The 22,206-nt window shown below is 30.1% G+C and overlaps 2 protein-coding genes across 4 annotated transcripts in view; one reads left to right on the top strand and one right to left on the bottom strand.

The window, feature by feature from the left end:
* Positions 1-4,583, top strand: part of LOC131853466 (RYamide receptor-like) — a 136,031-nt gene extending 131,448 nt beyond the window's left edge. For both annotated transcript variants that reach the window (XM_059204372.1, XM_059204364.1), the window contains exons 10-11: positions 2,658-2,735; positions 4,145-4,583. In XM_059204372.1, coding sequence (XP_059060355.1) covers positions 2,658-2,735; positions 4,145-4,504 — 438 coding nt within the window. In that variant the 3' untranslated portion in view covers positions 4,505-4,583. The remainder of the gene's footprint in view (positions 1-2,657; positions 2,736-4,144) is intronic.
* Positions 4,584-7,474: 2,891 nt separating this feature from the next.
* On the bottom strand, positions 7,475-22,161 carry LOC131852779 (glutamine synthetase 2 cytoplasmic-like). 2 transcript variants are annotated; one of them, XM_059203508.1, is made up of 8 exons: positions 22,075-22,161; positions 21,313-21,486; positions 20,218-20,379; positions 18,944-19,157; positions 18,465-18,537; positions 14,872-15,056; positions 11,634-11,773; positions 7,477-7,652 (listed from the first exon to the last, which is right to left on the bottom strand). In XM_059203508.1, the coding sequence occupies exons 2-8, from the start codon at positions 21,476-21,478 to the stop codon at positions 7,504-7,506; spliced, it is 1,089 nt and encodes a 362-aa protein (XP_059059491.1). In that variant the 5' UTR covers positions 21,479-21,486; positions 22,075-22,161; the 3' UTR covers positions 7,477-7,503. The 2 variants fall into 2 exon arrangements, with proteins under 2 accessions (XP_059059500.1, XP_059059491.1); XM_059203517.1 differs by lacking the exon at positions 22,075-22,161 and having other exon boundaries at positions 7,475-7,652; positions 21,313-21,482.
* Positions 22,162-22,206: the final 45 nt, after the last annotated feature.

Here is a 22,206-nt window from a genome sequence, read left to right as displayed (position 1 = left end):
GGTAACCTCGAGAAAGAATCGGAAGGATTTAAACTTATCTTCCTGATAAGTGTTATTATATATAATATCTATACAAAAAATTACAATTACAGTCATGGAAAGTGCTAAAAAGTTTAATATAAACAATTCAATTTCATGAAAATGGATTAACATTTTTAACTTTCAACATATAGTTTATTACTTTTTGTATTCCTCCTATATTGACTGATCGTATATTACCTATACTAGTTACTATATACATATAAAATATTTTGAGTTTTCATTATGTATTAACCATATTCACATAATTAGTTATGGACTATAGATTAGAGTGGTTAGTAAATTATAAAAATTACATTTGTAAGCAAAAATAAGTATAATAAATTTTTCAGCATAGATTGAAACAAAATTTATTATATTCATTTACTACCTTAATTTTATAAAGCATTGTGAGATACTACTTTTATTGTAACAAGGCATATAATCTAAAATAACAGTATTTTATAATTTCTTATTATATAAAGTGGTATATTTTATACTTGAATGTTGTATTTTTAGATTCAAAAATTTCAGTTATCTTATACTGCCGACGAAGGTAGTGATTTACTGTGAATAAATGAGAGCCATTAGGAATTGTAAACTTAGGCTTTGACTCAATTTGGGGAAATCTAAAACTTCCACGAAGATAAGTTATACAAATAAAATACATACCTGGATAGTAGAGAATGCTTTTAAAGTACAATGTTTACAAAGTAACTGTATTTTATAACAGAATATTAATGAGCGCCAATTACTAGATAACTTAGGACCAAAACGCCATTTTATTAAACATCAACATGACGAATATTCATTAATTCAGAAAGGCACAAATATGCCGAGAGTTATAAATACTAACTATCGTTAGTTTTATTATTTCAACTATACATATTTGCATTGGACGGTATAACAGAAAACATTAGATGCCAGCAACAGTCGTGACAATGATATTATATTATTTTTATGATATTTGACCGAATTTCAGACTTATAATTATAATATTCAAGTTGCACACATATAATCGCAATCCCAATGATTAAAGTCACAGGTAGAAGCTGGTTTCATTATAAAGTAATACGTCATTTGGAGATTCAGTTGGCGTTAGATTACAGATATACAACTTGAAAAAAGGGTCACTCTCGTGTTAAGATACATCAGTCCCTCCTTTCAGTGTGGAAGTATAGTTAACACGCATTTCCGAGTGAGTGCCCAAGTATTTATTTACGTGGTCACGAAAAATACTTAGTAGTTACCACGCAGTCATGCAAGGAAAAGGGTTTACGAATATCGCTCTATATATATTATGGGTGGACGGATCCATGGTAATTCTAGTAATTACTTATGAGTATCTCAATATTGCAATATAAGTTGTAGATGCTACGTAAATTCAATCATATGTATCGAGAAAATTAAAAAAAGAACTTAAATCTTCAATAGTTATAATTCCATTTTACCTATTAATAGTACGATAATCAAAATTAAATTACATCTCAAATTAGAACTACATACTATACTGCTACTGTACTAATTCTTCTTGTCACCATTTCATGTACAGATATATGTACGTAAAATATAAATGACATAGAGACAATTGGAATAAGGGGAAAGAGATGCACGCATGCATGCATGGACAATAAAAAACCATGTAACAAGAGCTAAAAGAAAGACATATTCGCAATGTATATAAGTAGGAAGATTATCAGAATTTTGATCCGAGATATTGAATATCAAGACATTTACAAAAGCGATTACAAAAAGTAGTGTTCGTTTCACGTTGACGTTATTATTTATTGTTTTGTAGCAGTATTATTAAAACATTTACAGAAAACAAGAGTTCATGCAAAATGTAGGTCAACATCTGAACATCAAGTATATAATTGTTACGAAGTTACAGTAAACATTACAATTTCGTGAATAGGAAAGAGATTATACCGTTTATATTTGTGAATTTTAAGAGCTAGAATTATAAAACTGAAAATAAAAGACTTTGTTATACAATGTCGAAGAAAAGGGTAAAATAATCATTTTAAAGCATAATTTTTGAAAAAGTTTTCCCCTTTCATTTTTTGCTATTAGCATTTTAAGCATTAATTTTACTTTCTTTGTATGTACAAATATAATACGTAAGAATACTAATAAAACATTATATTTTTACCAAAGAAGTTCTGAACGTGTTTGGATGTTTCTTAGTAATATTTTGAAGTGGATATATAAAATCACAAAGAGTTAATTTAACTGAAATGAAAGGAGAAAATATTTTGCGGCGGTATCTAACAGGGAAAAGAGCAAAGTCACAATGAACACTAAAAATTCTTACAATAATATTTTGCGGGTAGAAATGATGTATTATTTCTTGTAAAAATTTGCTTGCGGAAACCTATGAAAGTCAATGTTTATTAATCTAAAATTATGAAGTGGCCTGTCTTGACTGACTAATCAACAAAAAAATCGTATTTTTTTCCATATTTGCGAACTTCTCTGTAAAATTATAAGTATAGATTACTTCCTGCGTTCCTCTTCCGCAGTACATAATATAAGTCGAGCGATAGATGACAAAGGACTGCCAACTTTTTATTAGACTCTAATAATATCATGCAAAATACGAAGTCATTTCAATATTAAACGAATGTCTTACATTACAGGAAAAGTTTAAGAAAGAATTTAAACAACGATTCACTTTTGGGAAAAAACCTAGTCGATTCGCCAATGACAGCTATGAGGTAAGTTATTATTATTTTCAAACTAGGGACATGATAAATATATTTATCATCCATACTGAAACAAAAAATTTTTAGCCCCTTTTACGAAAATTGCGCGGACGGAGGAGTATGAATTTGTCACGCTCATAGTTTATATAGAGGAGTGTAGAGTACAATTACTTTTTTTAATTTTGCTTGAAATAAATCAATAAAGAAAACATTAAGCACACTACTATGTATTTGATACACACACGCATATATACTGTTTTGTATATTGTTTCATCAAATTGAGAATAGAGTAATATATCTTTAATATAATTTGTCTATAGTTTCTAAATGATAAATGAATTATGGTCGAATTTCGAATACCGATTGATAACTAGTCTATATTGGAATGATACCTGTATGGAGTTTGCAAAGATTGTAGCAGTCTAGTGTTATATGGAAGTCAGAGAACAAAAAATGAACAATCTAGTTTATACATAATAATGTATAACACATAAAATATATTCTTGTTGGGCCAAACTGTCTGATCCCTCGTTTAAAATTAAACAGTTAACGGAATCGTATATTAGAAATAAAATGAAACCTTTTTACGAACCTTTTTAGATATATAAATCTGAACATCTAAATCTGGTTTATGTTAAATTTTCATTAGTAAATATTATTTTTGAATGTATTAAAATATGTGAAATTACTGTATTATACGAAGTATGACAATTTTTGTTGAATTTCATTACGGTACCTAGGCAGAATGTATAACAAAATATCGCCGTAGTAGTTAGTAGTAGCGTTGAAATCAGTCCGTATCACCTTTACAGAGTTTAGGCACAATTCACGATAGAAAGGAAATAATGGATTCTAATTAGTTGGCCATAGTAATTTTCTAGATCTGAATTTCTGATGATATCTTTGTGAAAACGAAAATTTTGATACTAAAGGTTCGGCTTTGCTATTTTAGCATAATTGTAGTAGAATGTACTGAAATTATATTTCTGTTCATTGTTTATTTACCAAAACATTTATGTAATACAATAATAAATATACAGTGATTTTTTATATAGTCATTTTTATAAACAAAACATTATTGAAGATTAATTTAAAAAAATATTAAATAATGTGAAACATTTATTAAACCCAACAGTATTTTACTTTCTCAACTATGCAAAATGCAACTATTTTCTTACTGTCAATTTAAATTGTTTATTAGTATAAAATTTTGAATAAACTGCTGATTGCTGAGGATCTAATATTGTTTATATGTGACGTTGGTATTATGAAAACTCTTAAGGGATTTAAAGTAACAGGATCGCATAACCAGCAACAACTTGTCTGTCTTTACGATAAATTCACTGTGAGGTAAATAGACATCAGCGACACGTTTTCCATTGTATTTTTTCTATGTTCAACACAATATATTTCTGTTACAGGATGGACAATCATACAGAACTAGAATATTATCATTCCGCTCAACAAATGATAGAACTGTGTACTCTGCGAGGAAATCTATAAACCTTGTACACCTTGATTCATTAAAACCAACAGGAAGAAGTTGCCAATGTTTAAGAAATCAGAACAATTTACAGAGTGGTAATGGATTTAGAATAATGGCATCTAATGAAGTTAATGATAATAATAGCAGTGGTAGTAAAAATAAGAGAAATTCATCAGCCAAAAGACTGTCCAATAATGACTTGCCCATAGGAGACGAAAGAGTTAGTGAATTATATATATTTCCAAATAGTAACATTGTTGAATTTACAGATATATCTTACGACGACAAAGTGTAAATATTATACTATGTAAATATTCCATTGATTTGTGATGTTAGAGATATGTGAATGTAGTAGCAAGATAATTAAGTACAAAATAAATTTACGTCTTAAAAAGTGTTTTATTTTAATTTTACAAAACAAATAAAAGTTTAAATAATCAATTTATAACTCTCATTAAATTCAAGATAAAATGGCAGACAGGTCTAATAAAGGACATCACTTAATAAGTAGATATAATATTCAAGAACAATTTCATTAGCGATAGCTACAGGTACCTGCGAAACATGGTTAGATATATGCAAAGTACTTGTATGCACTTGTACGAGGAATATTAGAAGGGCGAGACAGCGATACGTGATAAAGCAGTTATCAGATGACGTCTTGTCTGCCTATAACGGTCCCCTGTCTAGGCCGCATACTTCAAATTCTATCTAAGTATAGTCCACGAAATTTAAACAGGTATTATTAAGTCTTTGAGATAAGAATATATGACAGACCTTACGCCGAAGTGGTGTTTTTTTCCTAAAGATAGTCTCTGTATCATGATAATTATAGAATCTGACAATGTTTAATCAGATGTGTGAATAAGAAATATTTCGTGGAAAAGTTGATGATTAAATAGTGGTGTCAGAATCATAAAGTATTTTACGAAACATCAAATATAAAAATGTAGTTAACGAGGTATTTAAAAATAGTGTTGGTAGCAATAAACTTTCAATGATAACTAGAACAAGTATTTATAGAGAATGATGAACCGCAAAAATTGTAAGTTGTAGCGAGTTTGTTTGAAAACAAGAAAATTGACAATTATATCTCGCCCGATATTTTCCCTGTCTTATATAGTACCTGTAGCTTTTATTTTTGTATAACATATTCAATTGGCGTTTACAATAAAGAATATCTTCCTATCTACATACAAATTTTATGTATAGAGAAATAAAGAGGTATAGACAAACTAATTTTAAATGAAGAATAATTTTCGCAAAATTGACTACTTTATTTAACTTCATAACTGTACATTTATGTATATATGTATCTATAATTTTTATAATTGAAAGTGTTATGTATAAAAAGTGTAATCTAATAACTAGTCCATTACATTATACTATTGTATCAACTAAACAATGAAAAATAGATATATAGTAAATAAAAAAGACATTAAATATACCTAATACTGTTAACAAATATACCAAATAATGTACATGTATGTTCTCGCGAGGATTACATAAATAATTTTAGTTCCAGGGCATTTAATAATCTTAGAACCATGTTTATGGTAAGACGTGTCTAGAGATTTATAAAGTTTCTCACAAATATTATTCAAGCCATAAAAATAACGCCATGTTTTTACATCAGAAATAATATCTATCTAATATTCTCATAGAAAAATAAATCTGATTACATTTGTTTCGTCTTCTTGTGATGTTTTTACAGGATTTTATGAGCTGAATAAATCAATTGAACCGTAGTACGACAATGACCTTTCTCACCACTTAAATGTGAATCATATTTTTCACTCTTCTTTTATTATTCGTAAGAAAAAATCATACCTCTGGTATTGTATTGTTTGTTTAGTCAGTTAATCTGAGCTATATGTTATGAGCCGGAAAAATATATGTTTACATATCTTTAAATATATACGTGTTGTATTACGGATTCGTATAAATAAGAAATAAAAATGTACAGTGGACTGTATACTTTGAATAGAAAATGTATATTATAATATATATACAATTTCACCCGCGAAAGAAGTCTTGCACAGTCTGAACACCCTAAAGCAATGTTACACCAAACTTGCTCACCTTTGCTCAAATGTTTTTTTTTTTTATTCTATATTCGAAATTTAAGTGGCCACATGTTTTTATTTGTGGCCAGTATTACCAAGCGTCCTTTTCTCCACTAAAGCAAGTTGTCCAGTAAACCGGTGATACAACCTGCTTAGACAAAGGAAATTCGGAATACGGAACAATACGTATACTTTAAAGATGACGTCAAAAGTCAGCTTTTTCAAATTAATTTAATAAAATGATAAATAGCTGCCTTTATAGGACATGTAGTTTCATATGCGATAAAGAACGCTCGCATTTTTGCGCGGCAAAGTCAGCACGTGCAGTCGTGTATGATTGCATTTTACTATTTTTTGCGTTTACTTTTTTGAGGTACACTTTCTAATTATTGTTAAAATTACTAAAAGTATTGTTATGGCACAGAATCAATTTTCCAATACCATGTTTGAGATATATAAATTAAAATAATATATATTTATATATATATATGAAAATAACTATGTCTTAGTTTCGTAGGCTCTTGTCCGCCAGATGTCCGCCATTTTACAATGGGAAATAATAATTACAAAAAGGCACTCAAACACGCATAGCTGAAAGATACGAGAAATGCGCAAGCTGGCGGACCGCACGATCATTCTTGTTGTTTACATTTAGATATATAGGAACGAAATTCCTGCGTGAAAGCAGATTTGCCCGTGAAAGAACGTCACGTACGTTCTTTCAAAGGGGCTCCAAGATTACCTATAACTAGGCTGTTCTTCATGCCTTTACTTGTTTACTACATTTTTGGAAAGATATTCTCAGCTCACTTAATTCTTTTTAATGCTTTGAGATTGTTTCTTTGGAATTATTCGTTTTAAGGTAGCATAAACGAAAACATCAGAATATTACTCAAAACTAGCTGTACCCGCGACTTCGGGGTTTAGTTTTACTTTGTTTCTCTAAAATAAAAGTTTATTACATCCGCTACCTGCCAATAAAAGTCCCATCAAAATCGTTTCAGAGATTAGCCGGAATAAACAGACAGACAAGAATTGTAAAAAATGTTATTTTGGTGTATTTGTATTCATATGCATGTAGTAAAAAACGGTTATTTCAATATTACAAACAGATACTCCAATTTTTTTTATATGTATAGAGTATACACGAATATAGATAATATTAGTTTTACATAATATTTATAAATTCCCGAACAATAAAACAAATTAATTATACAACAAATTTATACTATTCATCAAATATACACGTTCTCAACATGATGGATATAACTCGATAGGGGTCTGCGTTCGATGCCGGCCGCCTGTCTTCCAGGTACCCTCGTTTGTCTTCTGACACCTGTCGAGGAATCCTAACACTGCAACTTCTGTTCGCTACACCTGCATGAACAACAAGAAACAGGTAATTTTAGTAACTTCAGAGGTACCTGTATATTATTTTATACCTCACGTCAAAAATAAAAGATTTGGGGTATTTAGGCGGTAGGAGTTTGGAAGTACGAGCTCGTTCATCTCCCCCAATGCGGGCGGAACTCCATGATTGATTATCCGCACATAAAAAGGTAATCAAACTATTTCCTATACTGCTCATGTTAAAAATCTCGGTTTATTGATGGACAGTATTCTTAGCTGGAACAATCACGTTAATGAGATCAGTCGAAAAATTACAATGGCACTGCGTAATTTATATAGGCTTAAAAATTTCCTCCCTATAAGAATTCTCCTTATACAATCCTTAGTCTTTCCCACCCTTGATTACGCAGATGTGTGTTGCTCTGACATGAATGTCGACCTTTTAAACAAATTGGATCGTCTTCTCAACAACTCTATCCGCTTCATTTTTAATCTCCGCAAGTTCGATCATATTTCTTCTTATCGTTCACAGCTTAAATGGCTACCTATCCGTTACCGTAGAAATGTACGTATTCTATGTACTCTATACTCCATTTTATACGATCCAAATTCTCCTGATTATATTAAGAAAACACCAATCACGGTATTCGCTCAACTAGAAAATTTTTACTTCATATCCCGGCTCATTTATCCGGTTTTGTCCACTATTCTTCCGTTTAGGCTATCAAACTTTGGAATGACTTACCTCTTGAAATCAAAACCGCTACGAATAAAATTTCTTTTAAACATAAACTACGGGAACATTATCTCAATTTGTAACTTTTTACTACTCTCTTCTATTTCTCTTTCTTTCACTATTTTTCCATTCTACTCTCTATGGTTCTGTGACTGTCAGACTATTGAGTATCTAGTATATATTTATTTTATATATATAATTATTTGTATATATGTATAATATAATATTTGCATATATTTATGTAATTTATGATTGTATTCCTTAGATATATATTGTATTTATCATTCTGTTTATATTTTGTTGCTTTTTATTTATCATTTATTATATTTGCACCGCCAACATTTACTCTCTGCACCACCAATGGTCGACTGGTAGAAAATGCCGCATGGTGTTAAGTCCGCCAAATGTACTTTACTATATTTTGTATATTGTGTGCATTGAAGTTAAATAAATAAAAAATAAATAAATAAATGTAGATATTTAATTCCTATCTAAAAATAGGCCTAAAATGAAAGCATTATGGCCCACTGTTTCCTAATTTTAGCAGTAAGTCCATAATATAAAATGATACCATTACAAATATGTAATTGAATACTAGAAACTTCGGAAATAAATCAAATTAGTTCAAGAGACGACGATAGGCTAGTTACCACCATGTTGAATACAAATATTTAGTATGTGTTGATATCATATTACATGAAGTGATCAGTATGTCGCCGTAATCTGTAATTTCACTGCGATATCTTGCTCTTCAAACCCAAAAGTTACTTTGATTGTTTGCTTTGCCTGGCGGCGAAAACATAGGATACAGAGGAGTGCCTCGGTAACAAAACTATATTGCATATAGTCTCTCGAAAAATTAAAATGGATTATCATCTGCAACATTTTATAGTGGTTTCACAAGGAATCTGATGAAAACCTTTTTTAGCTAAATATTTTATATGTAATGTAATACTAAATAGACATGTTATTTTGCAATCATATTTAATTACAAAATACATATTGTATGCTTTGCCAGAAATACGATTTAGTTATTTGGGGTCGTTTAAAGCCAAAATTGAATTTTGAATTGGATTTGATGTAGGTATCAGAGGTAAGTGGCTGGAGGTGAGAGATAAAAACTAAAAAACATGTTGTGATTTTATGATTATCATCGTGAACACTTTTCTACAAAAACATTGTAAGCAAAATAAAAAATTATTTTATTATTTACTACACATACATTTTACATTAATCTTAATCTTATTATTATTAATATTATAAATACAAAAGTTTGTGAATATGGATGTTCGTTACTATTTCACGCAAAAACTACTGAACGGATTTTGATGAAACTTTACAGTAATATAGCTTTTGGATCAGAAAACATATTGGCTTTATTTTTAATTGAAATTTAACATGGGTGAAGCCGCGGTCACAGCTAGTATACATTTAAGTTAGTTATCATTTAAAATGATTATTTATTTTTATAAAATTATAGGTATAATAATAAAATCACCAGCACGCTTACTTTTATCTATAAGTACTAAACAACTGATAGAAACAGTTAAAAACTTATCTTTTACAATACATAATAAACTAACATAGAAAACACCCACATCAATACAAACAATCATACTCTTTAATACAAGTGTTTCCATCGTACGGGAATCGAACTCGACTCCTTCGGATTTAAGGCGGTGTGCTAAATGCAAGTAATTGGCATGCAAACACACACACTCTTAATTCAGACCAATGTGTTCTGTCAAGAAAGTTCAATTTAGACTTAGAATCCACATTACTTACACGTATATTACCTAGACATCCAATAGGAAAGGTTTTTGGGAATACCCACGGGGACCAGAGGCAATGGAATTTTCTTATAGTCACAGCATTTTGTAACATAATATATGCACGCTACATTCTCTATGTCACCTATGTATGTGTATGTATGTGACATTTATGTATTATTGTTTCTGTTGTATCATTTTCACCCCAAATATAAATTTTATGAATGTTCTCATAAATATTTTAACGTTCTTAGGGTTTCATGGCGAAATGGGAGAAACGGAACCATTAAAATTTCTTTATGGCTATCTAGTCCTACATGTTCATTGTTTATATGTCGCATACAGATAACGTTGAACTTTACGTTCGATCCTCCTGAACCTTTACAGGAATTTATATTCAAAGATGACCTTAATAAATTGGTTTTTAATTCATCAATGAAAAGAAATAAACGTGGTAACTAAAATAGTTAAGAGATCTCAATGATACGGATACGTTATATCAAATGAAAAGTCGTTATCTGAAATTGAAAGGATCAAAATACTGTCGGCAATGTCAATTGTCCGTTTCAAATAGCAGACTATATCGCTAGACCGTCCTTAGAATTGTCAAAAACTTTATTCTCTTTATTTTTACGTTTCCTTCACTGTATACATAAATGAAGAGGTTATCGTAATGTATCGTTTGCTATCCAGATTGGACCAAAACGAATCTGGCCGACACCTAACACTATGAGTATCAATTTATGATTTTATGTTAACTGTCTCTCCTGTGATGTTTAATATCGGTATTTCCTTCAATGGAGAGTAAAGAAAATACCGATATCAAACCGTACTAAACTGAAAGACAGCAGTAGACTCGCCCCTATCAAGTGGAAGTCAAATATACCCGTATTGTAGGCATGCCATAAGTTATTTTCACCATGACGTCGACAGGTGACTATTTCATTTGAGATAACACTTATGAAGATTATAACTTCATTTAATTATGATTATTATGCAGAGATATTGAAGAAATTGTATTCTTATTTACAAGCAACATTAATTACTAATTAATATTAGGCAACATTCAACTTATACCCGTATGCTATTCCCGTATAAACAATCGAATAAAATCCATAAATATTCTATGGAACCCTATTAATGGTAAACTGATACAATCTTGTTGATTTTATTATTTCTACTCTACGCAGTACGAAGCTTATGATATTATTTATACCTGGGATTAACATAATAATAACGCAAAAGTCTCAAATTTTATTTTTAGAAACCTTATATCATTTTCAATTTTATATCCTTACATTAACTGCCTACTGCCTGACACATAGAAATTGTAAAGCTTAGGCTTAACGTTTACAGATATAGATTTTATAAATAATAAATAAGTGATATTTTCCATTGTTCTATTGTTTCATTTTAAAATTGTGTTTAAAATAAAAACATTTGGTTTTATTTTAAAATTGATTTTAACTTACATATAACAGTAATAAACGGTTGTTAAATTACCCGCAGTAAAATCCCTAATATGAGGCATCCCATTTTTTCCCGTGAGACGGCGGGCATTGTCAGCTCCATTGTTAGCGTCATACTCGTTGATGTGAGCACCATGACGTCGAGCCAATTTGTCTATAGCTCGTTCAATCACCCTAGGAACCAATAAGTACCAAATCAATACTGTCGCATACGGATTTATCACAATAATAGGAAACGTGTTAGATATTTTACTTCAAATTCCGTTTCAAAAGGAACTAACTACTAAATATTATATTTAATGTTTCCTCAAATTTCTCTAACCAATTCTGATAGGCGCATATGACTGGGGACCTTAATTTACAATGAAGAATGTTAACTAATTTTGAATATTAAAAATATAAGTGAAAGAATACGTCAATTACGTCAATTAGTTTCTGATTTATAGAAGTAAACGTGCGATGCGGACTCGTGTGACGGTGTGACGTCATAGTACAACACTCGCTCAGTCCGCTCGCGCTCTCAGCACGGAGTCGTCTTACGTTTCTTTAGAAATTATAAATATCTTTAAAAATTACCAAACCAAATACTAGGAAATCATGTGTTGTGCCGAAATGTACAAATACAACCACCAAAGCAATAGTTATTTTTATTATAACCACAAAAATTCCAACAAATTTGATAACAGTCGTTGAGTCCTCTCTTTGACGATGTAGTCACATTAAAAATGCTACAGTACGTTTACAGCAGCACAATCTTTGCAAGTTGCGTTTAAAACTTCTTGGTCCTTTTCATTACATTCTAAACTGCAACGGTACCGTGTGGTACGTACGCGGTGTTCGCGCGTGATTCTACATTTGACCGTACAAACATCACTTGCTCTTTTAACTTGTATGTAACCGATAGCATCATCACCAAAGCTGTCTCTTGCCGACCTGGAATAAGTTACAAATAAAAAAAAAAACGGCCTATTAATAAGACAAATCAAAATTTAAAAAGGTTTAGTACATCTGTTCAACCCACTACATTTGCAATAGATCAATATATGTGTTTAGTTAAATTTTTTAAAAGAGGTACCTATATTCACATATGTACATACGTACCTATAGACATAAAACTCTAACACACATTTGTTGTCTATATCGTAAAACTTAAAGGTTTGGTACTTCTGCCTATTTGAGTTGCAATACGTATACGACATCAGTTGGGTATTTTTTTTAACAAAACACTTTAAAATAGATAAATAATTTTCTAAATAGCAAGAAAAGTTAACTTACCTTTGCATTTTTATTCCTCGCATTTCGGCGGCAATGAAATCATTATTTGTTGATAAATAATGGGCAACCATTAGTTTAGACATTATTTTAGGCAGATCATCCGATTGCCCTTTTTCGATTACTTCATCCTTTTCATTAATAGAATATTATCGTAATGCGCGGATGAAAACAAAACAAAATAGTGCATAAACTCCTTAGCCACTGACCTACCGCCGGCAACTCGCTACTAGGCGGAGTGGACCGTTGTTAAATGACGTCACATGTCACGTGACTGTTAGCGGTACTCGAAATTTCTCGTAAGTTTAAATGCCTATAAAATCAAAACTAATAGGTATTTTTGACTAAAACAAAAACTAATATATTTGTATACATACAAGCTTTACTATACCAAACTTTCAACCGATTTGGCATACCCATTAACATTCTTCATTATATAAATATTTTAAGTGGAATAAAAATTATCTCATTGCTCAATAATGTATTACAACTATTAAACTCACACTGAGTTTAATAGTTATAATACATTATTCCAAGACTATCTAAATGAAATAAATGTAGAAAAATAAACTTTCATCGTGATCCAATATAAATATTATGTACATAATTTTGGATAAAAAATAAATGTACTTATTTAGTTTAAGACAATAGTTCATGGTAATTGGAAACAAAACTATGTCTCGGTAAATTATTTTATAAAAACTATACATACAATATAGAGATTACTTGATAGTGCATATCCATCTATTATAAAAAGTATAACTTAACATGATGTTCTTTGATTTACTCTTGAATGTATTTTGGTACTCGATAACACAATTTAAAAATAAGTATTTAAATCAAAGCTGAATTGGAATCAATTTATAATATACAATTCGTTTCTAATGAAGTGCCAAAGCTGAATAAAATTCTATTGAAAAAAATTACCACAGGATAAGTCTGGGAAAAAGAAAAATGCAGAAATTTGCGTGACGCGATTCCACGATTATGATAATTTTATTGCGGTAGCAGGTGCGGCATATCTCGCATTTTTATAAAATAATATTTTAAATAATTAATATACAAACTAAACTATCTCATCCAGCAAAAAAATATGTAGAAAAAGCAATAATTTTCATAGGCATATAAAATACGTCTGAAAATAATTCCACTAAATATACACATAACATATACGAGAAGTTTATATATGTATATACTTATACTATGTATGGGGTGAATCTATGAGGTGTTCTCTTCAAGAGTAGTTTTACGGTTTCTTTGTCGTCTGTCAAGATTGGATAATAAAACTCCTTTCCTTTCCTTAGCTGTTTTTATTTCCTAGAATCTTCCCACACGAGTCGTAGCGTAGGTGTAATCTTACGCATGTAGGAAGAGATGACTCCCTGTTGTCTTACTATTATTTTATTTTGTAGAATAATAAATGATTTCCAATCATAAGTTTTATAACTAAGGTTTATGGTTAAGAACAACTAGATAAATGATGTGTCACTAATAAAAAACTAAGTGATTTTATTCTCCTATTTATTTATAGTCCTTCGTGACATATTAACTAGACACTGACTTAGAATATTTTATATTCTGTCATTAATTAAAAGTTTATAATGTGGTAATGACAAAGTAGAATTGAACCAAAATACAAGTATAAAATTTATCCTCGTAGGTACAGTATGTAGAATATTTATTTATTGCTCCCATAGACACAAACCAATACATGAGTAGAATAGGATTGGTTTTTCAATCGTCAGCATCAGTTGACTGCCCTCAAAATAATTGATTAATGTAGTTTGTACCTAAATATATTTTTATACTTTTGTTATGCATAATAGTATGTTTAATTGGCACTATACAAAAAAAAACAATAAAGGACGCTTATAAGTGATGATTTGTCTTCTATGTTCACGCATCATAAAAGACCTAACCCACAGAATTCTGTGTTCTAATACTTAGCCAAATATATTCTTAAGTATAGGAAGAAAGAAACTATTATTTATATTACTTACAGTATACCGTCATCCTCTCTCATGTCCTTTGAAGAAAAATACACAAATGTGCCGCTTCCCGGCCAATCTAGCACTGGTTGAGGCTCAAACGTTACCACAGTACCATATTCTTCAGCCAAACGGGCTAAAATGTAACGAGACATCCACAGGTCGTCGCCTGATCGAATAGCAGGACTGGGTCCTACCTATACAAGCAGTACAGTATTAAAAAATAATTAGTTCTTCTAATATTAGTAACTTTATCCTACGGCACATTACAGACGTCCATTCACATCAGTTACTATATATACAATATAAGCATGATGAAGTAAGAATCAACAGAAATTCTACAAACTTTTCGTGTATAATTTTCTGTTTATGCGTTAATGGTTGTTTCTTGGTTGCGGGAGTCTAATTATGTAGATTTACATTAAAAATGACAATATTCATTAATCTGTATTACATTAGGTATTTGGGATTGTAATTATAATTAATGTATAGAGTAATTATTAATTATTTTTATTTAATACATTTTCTAATAATATCTACTGCATTGAGTATTTGTACAATTTAAAAAAATGTATATATTTAATAAGTTTGTAAGTGGTAGAATATGCAGTACGACCTCGCGTAGTTGTGTAATACGAATGAGCCTGCTCGAACGTAGAAATACGACATCTCTTAGCCTCAGTATCTCCTATCCTTTCCTAATCCCTTCCCCTTCTTAAAAACCCATCCATTCTAAAAAAGCCGGCAACTAACCTGCAGTTCGCGTGGTCTTGCGAGTACTCATGGGCTATAGTCACTTACCATCACTTGGTACTAGGCCATTAGTTGGTTTGCCCTCTTTAATCCCTAAAATCTTTAACCATGTTGCTGGTAAACATTGATCGGATAGAACTAAAAGCATTCCTACATTGTTTATCCATCTGTAGTACCTACGTACCTCTGTGTATGCATATTTGCCAAAACATAACAAATAAATATAGAATGCCAACCTATGGCACTAGAAAATGAAAGGATTACCAGAACCTTAGTAAATAACCACGTGTACCTACTATATATACAACAAATAAAGTCACATATTGATACCAAATATGTTAAAAATTTAATCCTCCTGTTAGATGTTTTATTTATTTTACTTCAAAAATAAATACACTCAACAAACAATTGTATAATTGTGATCGTCGCTCTTGGGGAATACCTTTGAAATGTTTTATTCATGTCTGAATGGGCTAGCTATTATTTAGGTAAGAAACACAATGTTTTTTTAATTATATTTAGTAAAAATGTAGTAATATTCATACAAAATTAATAGTAGTAGAAAATTAATAGTAATAGAAGTAATAACTATTGTTAAATTTATTGTAAATAGCAAATATTACCATAGAATAATTAAATTCTATAATACTACTAATTCCGTTTTCGCTACTAGATATATTAGACAATAAGTAAACTTCCTGATATATTTATATTAACATTTTTTAATATAAGAACGTCGTCGGCCTAGTATTTTACCATACCAGCTTACGACTTACACCCAAAAGGTCAATTCCGCAGACACAAACTTCGTGCATAAATTTATATTCCTGACAATCTTCAGCGAAGGAAGCAAGCGATCATAAAAATAATCAAATCTGAGAGACATTACCGGCTGCCACGTTCGATGCTAATAAACCTAGCGGAATATACCTCTAACTATATCAAGTATTTTATTCAACATGAAGAAAGAAGATGAAGTCAAATATAAAATATATAACATTGAAAGACCACGAAATTGATATAAATGAAACTATAACCCTAATAATTAAATGGCTTGACATGAATAATTTGACAATAAATGTAAATAAAACTAATTATATTAATTTTAATAAATTGAAAAATGAAATCTGTCATCTTAATGTTAACTACAGAAATATACAAATTGAATCAGTTAATGAAACAAAATTTTTGGGTATAATGATAGATCAACAACTTAATTGGACAAAACAAATCGAAAATATTAGTAACAAAATTAATAAGTTTATATATGCAATGAAGCGTGTTAAAAACATAACGAACAGAAAGACTGCACTTACTGCATATCATGCATACGTGGAATCTGTACTGCGTTATGGACTATTAATATGGGGAAATGGTACAAATATTAATAGGGCATTCATTGCTCAAAATAAGTGTATTAGAGCATTGTGTGGTCTTGCACCGTACGAGTCATGTCGAACACGTTTCAGAGAACTTGGACTACTGACGCTTCCATCGCTATATATATGAAGCTGTTTTTGTAAAACAAAATTTAAATTCATTTACGAAAGCTCAGGACATTTATCCAAGAAATACCAGAAATCCTAATAGATTGGTACTTGCTAAAACCCATACAATGACACAGTACACAAAAAACTGTGAAAATATGTGTATAAGAATTTATAATTGCATTCCTGAGACATTAAAGATGAATAAGAAAATATTATTTAAGAAGACATTACGAGAATGGTTAAAAAATAAGGAATTTTACAGTTTAAACAATTTTTTTGACAATGTATAAATACCGACTAGAGAGATCCTATTTAACTATTATTATAATTATTATTATTATTTCTCTCTGTATAGTTAATTATGTATAATTTTAAACAATACTATTTTGCATGCCATTACTATGGCAAAACACATGATACTAAGTTTTAATTACAATCTTTTATACTGTGTTTTTAAGACATATATATATATATATTTATTATATCTCCCTTTTTACGGGGGTAATATAGTCAAACACGCGGGCCTTAGCCAAGCATGGATGAGTTATGTGATGAAGATAGAATTATTATTATTATTATTATAATAATTGCTAATGCCTCTGACTAATCCATCCGAGATAATAGTCGTAACGGTATGTTTAATATGTTATTTCAATGGAGCGTCGAGTACCTAAATATATCCACTATATAAACTAGGATAGACACCTAGTTTTTGCATGATATCTCTAACATTGTTCAGCATATGTTGGTAGAAGATTGATCGTGGCCATTGATTAAGTGATATTTAAATATATATTTAGAATATAACGCATATAATTGGTAAAATAGAGTGTCAAACAGATCTCAGATTTAGGGAAAAATTTTGAGGGTAAATCATCCATACTAATATGTATTCTGTTATATAAGTTTAATAGAGCTAAGATATATTTACAACTAGCTGTACTCGCGACTTCGTCCGCCTGGAATTTAACTTTGTTTCCAAAATAAAAGTAGCCTAAGTTACTCCTCATTACATCAGCTACCTGCCAATAAAAGTCTCGTCAAAATCCGTCCAGCCATTTTAGAGATTCGCCGGAACAAACAGACAGACAAAAATTATAAAAAATGTTATTTCGGTGTATGTACCTACCGTATTTACATTCATATGCATGTAGTAAAAAACGTTGTTTCAATATTACAAACAGACACTCCAATTTTATTTATATGTATAGATAAGTATCAATTAATTCTATTTTAATATCCTATATATTACTATCCTATGCTATACATACGAGTAGGTATATACTACCTCCACTACTACACACTACTACTACCTCCATAATACTTGTCAATGTTACAACAAGTTATTAAATTTCATAATACCTGAAAGTTCCATTGTGATGGAGTACTTCCCGGATTAATTCCATTTAATTGAACGCCTGCATAAAGACAACATCTGAAAAAATATTACTTTTTTATAAGTATTATACGATCAATTTAATTGTTGAAAAAGGAATAAATCACAACTGTGGAAATTAAAACATTCAGTTTATATAGTCAAGTAATTTCTTGATAAATATCTAGATTGCTGAAATAAAACTAACCTGTTAATGATATATGTATAATATATAACAAGAAAATTGTTGCAGAGTTATTCATTAAATAGTTTTTGTTAATTTAATAAACATCTTATTTACGAAATAAACAACAGGCGAATCTGATTACATCAAATTCAAATTGAAAAATCATTTATTCATACAAGACATTTTAGCCGCTTATGAACGTAAATTTTTTTATATTATAATTTTTTCCCTACCATCCAGTTCATCCCAATAAGGTATAATAGAACATGCTCTAATTACCTGTAAAAAGCCTCCATTAAGTCTCTGGCTACGATTTTATTAGCCCCTATAGCACAATAGTATGGACCAGGCGGTGCGGGGAACCCACCAGGTGGCCACCCAAGTGGTCGGCCGTCAGTAGTGGTAAGAAAAAACTCTTGATTGAAACCAAACCACGGCTCTTCTACTTCAGCTTTTTCACACAACATGACACAATTCTTACGATAATTCGTGGCTGTAAAAGGGTAAGCAATTTATCAACCAACTATAAAAAGAAGCAGGTGGGTAGTTATAATATATAATGATGTCTTGATTTATATATTTTTTTTCTTCTTGTAATCGAGAAATTATTTTATTTTATTATGAGACAAATTTATTATATTGTAAGAATATATGTTTTATACTAAAACATAAATTTACTATATATAGTATAACCTCGAAGTATATAAACTGTATGTAATGAGAAATTCTTAATAAAATCCTAGTATAGCTTATTTGATAAATGAAAATAAATTGGGTAAATTTAAATATTGTATACAGTTAAGTATGTAGGTGGGAATTATTTTAGTTCAAACTCGAAACTATACGATACCGTTAGGTATTTCATATAGGTAACATTATGTGAGTGCATTAGAGTAGAAATACTATTTCATTTTGCGATACAATACTAAGTGAAGATATAATTATTCACCACCTAAGTTGATATAGACACCCACACAACAACGTCATACTTATAATAAATCGTTTTATTATATTAGAATGAGAAATAATTTAATTTGCACGTGAGAAACTTGTTACCAAAATTATTTCACAGACAGATTTATTTACCTATAGAAAACACCCTAAGATAATAACAGTAAATTAACTTTCAGTATAAGGAGGCGTTCATATTCTAATATTGAGTCAAATTACAAAGATGGCAAAAGAAAAGCAAAAAGAATTGACTAAGAGATCGCATAATATTTACATATAGACTTTGTAAAAAGTCATCTGTGAGTACCCCGCTCTCTCCTATTTCAGCGGCCCAGTATCTTTGTACGTTGTGTTTCGGTTTCAGGGTGAGATAAGGCAGTGAAATTACTGAATATGGAAGAAGAATACCTTAGTGCTTTATCACAATCGTCACATGATAACGTGATGTCCATAGTGCCGTTCATGTATATTGGTGACGCACCTACTTTCCATCAGGATGGCCGTCAACTTATTTCCCATTCCAATTACATAAAAATATGACAATTGCATATGTCATATGTTATCCTATCTGTTGAAAATACATTCACAAACATAATTCTTACTTGTAGGTTGGTAGTTGTGTTGGTAGGTGTCAGCCAAAACTAGAATATGGTTTCCACGTCGGAATGGATCGTGGTAAATCACTTGAGGGAAGATAAACGTGTCTGAGTTCTCTGGATTGGACTGAGACGTGTTGCTACCATCAAAGTACCAAATGGGCAGATCTAAAATAAACGAACACAAAATACCTATTAATCGGCAGTCGTAAAATATCTTTGTGAGCAGTAGTCGAAATGTTTTATGGGTATTGATCTTGATTCGTTTAATGTAGATAATTAAATTCCTAGTATCCTGATCACATTAACATTCTATTCGATTTAACATTTTAAAATGCCATCGCTACGCTAATCATTTAAAGGTCTAAATAATTAAAAAACAAAGGAATTTAAAAAAGATAAGATATATTTTTTATCCTAAATGAAACATTAAAATATCGCTGGATATCGGTGGACATTTTTTTGATAATGTTAATGGAAACCGCGATTTGGAATAATATTACATGAAGAAAATAATTGTTCAACGATATCTGCTATCGAGCAGTGTTATAAGGGCATTAAAATTGGTATCTTGGGATATTGAAATTTAATGAGCACTCAAGAGTTACGACTCTACAATATAGTACTAAGTACAAGCATTATGGGTTAGAATATTAAATTACAGGATGAGTAACGAACCAACGCTCTTTATAGTTAGCTAATGGTGAAGTATATGTCAGGAAGAATTGTGCAGAATTCCTAAAAAATTCTATTATTAGAACTGATAGACCTAGATGAATTAATAAATACAAGAATAAAACTGAATTTGCACTAGCAAATTATACAGAATTTATATTATCGTAAAGATATAACACATCGAACAAAGGTGTTGAAGCACCATGTGGTTATGAATACACATGTAACACTCAACAGTTACCAATTTTGAGTCAGAATACATAGTAATTTTAAAATCATATATAAATTTCCAAAAGTAAACTGACTGTAGAAATTATAAACCATGTTGACGAGTTCATGTAGAAGTTCTTCTTCTGTAGCAGTTAGTTGTCCATATATGTAACATTATTCAAATTATTATATTTTTTACTTGAAATTGAAGTTTACCTTTATGGGATTTAGGTATAAAATCGAATGTGCGATCCTTGGAGCGTAGATGGATACCGCTTCCATCTACCCACACATAGCTTGCAAGCACCGCTTCACATGGTACTTCTAAATCTTCATATTTGCGCATGGAAGCCTTGTTCAAAGCAACCGGAGTGGAATTCATTGTTATGCCTGTAACATTTTAATAAAATATAAGTAGCGTAAAGATAATTTTGATGGCTAGGTTTATAGTTAAATATTTATATTTTTATATGTCTGATCATATATAAAATTAGGTCATAATCATATACATTATTAATAAGCCACTAATATCTTAAGTTTTTATATTACGACAACAAAATTTATTACCACAAAGTAGTTTTACTATTTTATTTACATTTTCTTATACACACGACGCTATTTTCACCTGTTTGTTAATTGACTTGTATAATTGATTAAACTACTGAAGTGACGAAAATGTAGCAGAGGAATAAACTTTAATTCTTTTCCTAATTTTAGTATTTTAAAATTAGAATATAGAATACTACTTCTTAGTTTGTATTAAAACTGATAACCTCTGAGCAAAATTAAATATTTAAACCAATAATATAAACATACTCACATGAATGTTATCTAATATATAATATAATATGCTTATTATATAAAAAGAACGAATATAAACAAAATTTATTGAAACAAAATACATAACACTGTAGATTTCTTTTGAAATAAACAAAACTATACATTATAACAGTTAAAAAATAATTCTAACCCGCTTACCTTCTTTTGTATGATGTATTGATTGTATTAAATCACTTTTAATTTACAAAAACGTTATCCAGGCCATGTTTACTAATAACAGTGATTTTTAAATTCAAAATGTCAGAATGATCTTTTTTATTTTTTTATTAG

Source organism: Achroia grisella, unplaced genomic scaffold (assembly GCF_030625045.1).
Source record: "Achroia grisella isolate CSIRO2021 unplaced genomic scaffold, CSIRO_AGI_Agris_v1 utg1179, whole genome shotgun sequence".
NCBI lineage: Eukaryota > Metazoa > Arthropoda > Insecta > Lepidoptera > Pyralidae > Achroia > Achroia grisella.
The sequence above is the reverse complement of the archived record's forward strand: the minus strand, read 5'-3'. Positions and strand labels throughout refer to the sequence as shown.

What these genes read in the sequence shown, in the direction of transcription:
- LOC131852779 (XM_059203508.1), bottom strand. Translation starts at nt 21,478, where the DNA reads ATGAATTCCACTCCGGTTGCTTTGAACAAGGCTTCCATGCGCAAATAT. An exon ending in TATACCTAAATCCCATAAAG is followed by an intron (nt 20,380 to 21,312) that starts GTAAACTTCAAT and finishes CGTTTATTTTAG; the next exon opens with ATCTGCCCATTTGGTACTTT. An exon ending in TTAATGGAGGCTTTTTACAG is followed by an intron (nt 18,538 to 18,943) that starts GTAATTAGAGCA and finishes ATATTTTTTCAG; the next exon opens with ATGTTGTCTTTATGCAGGCG.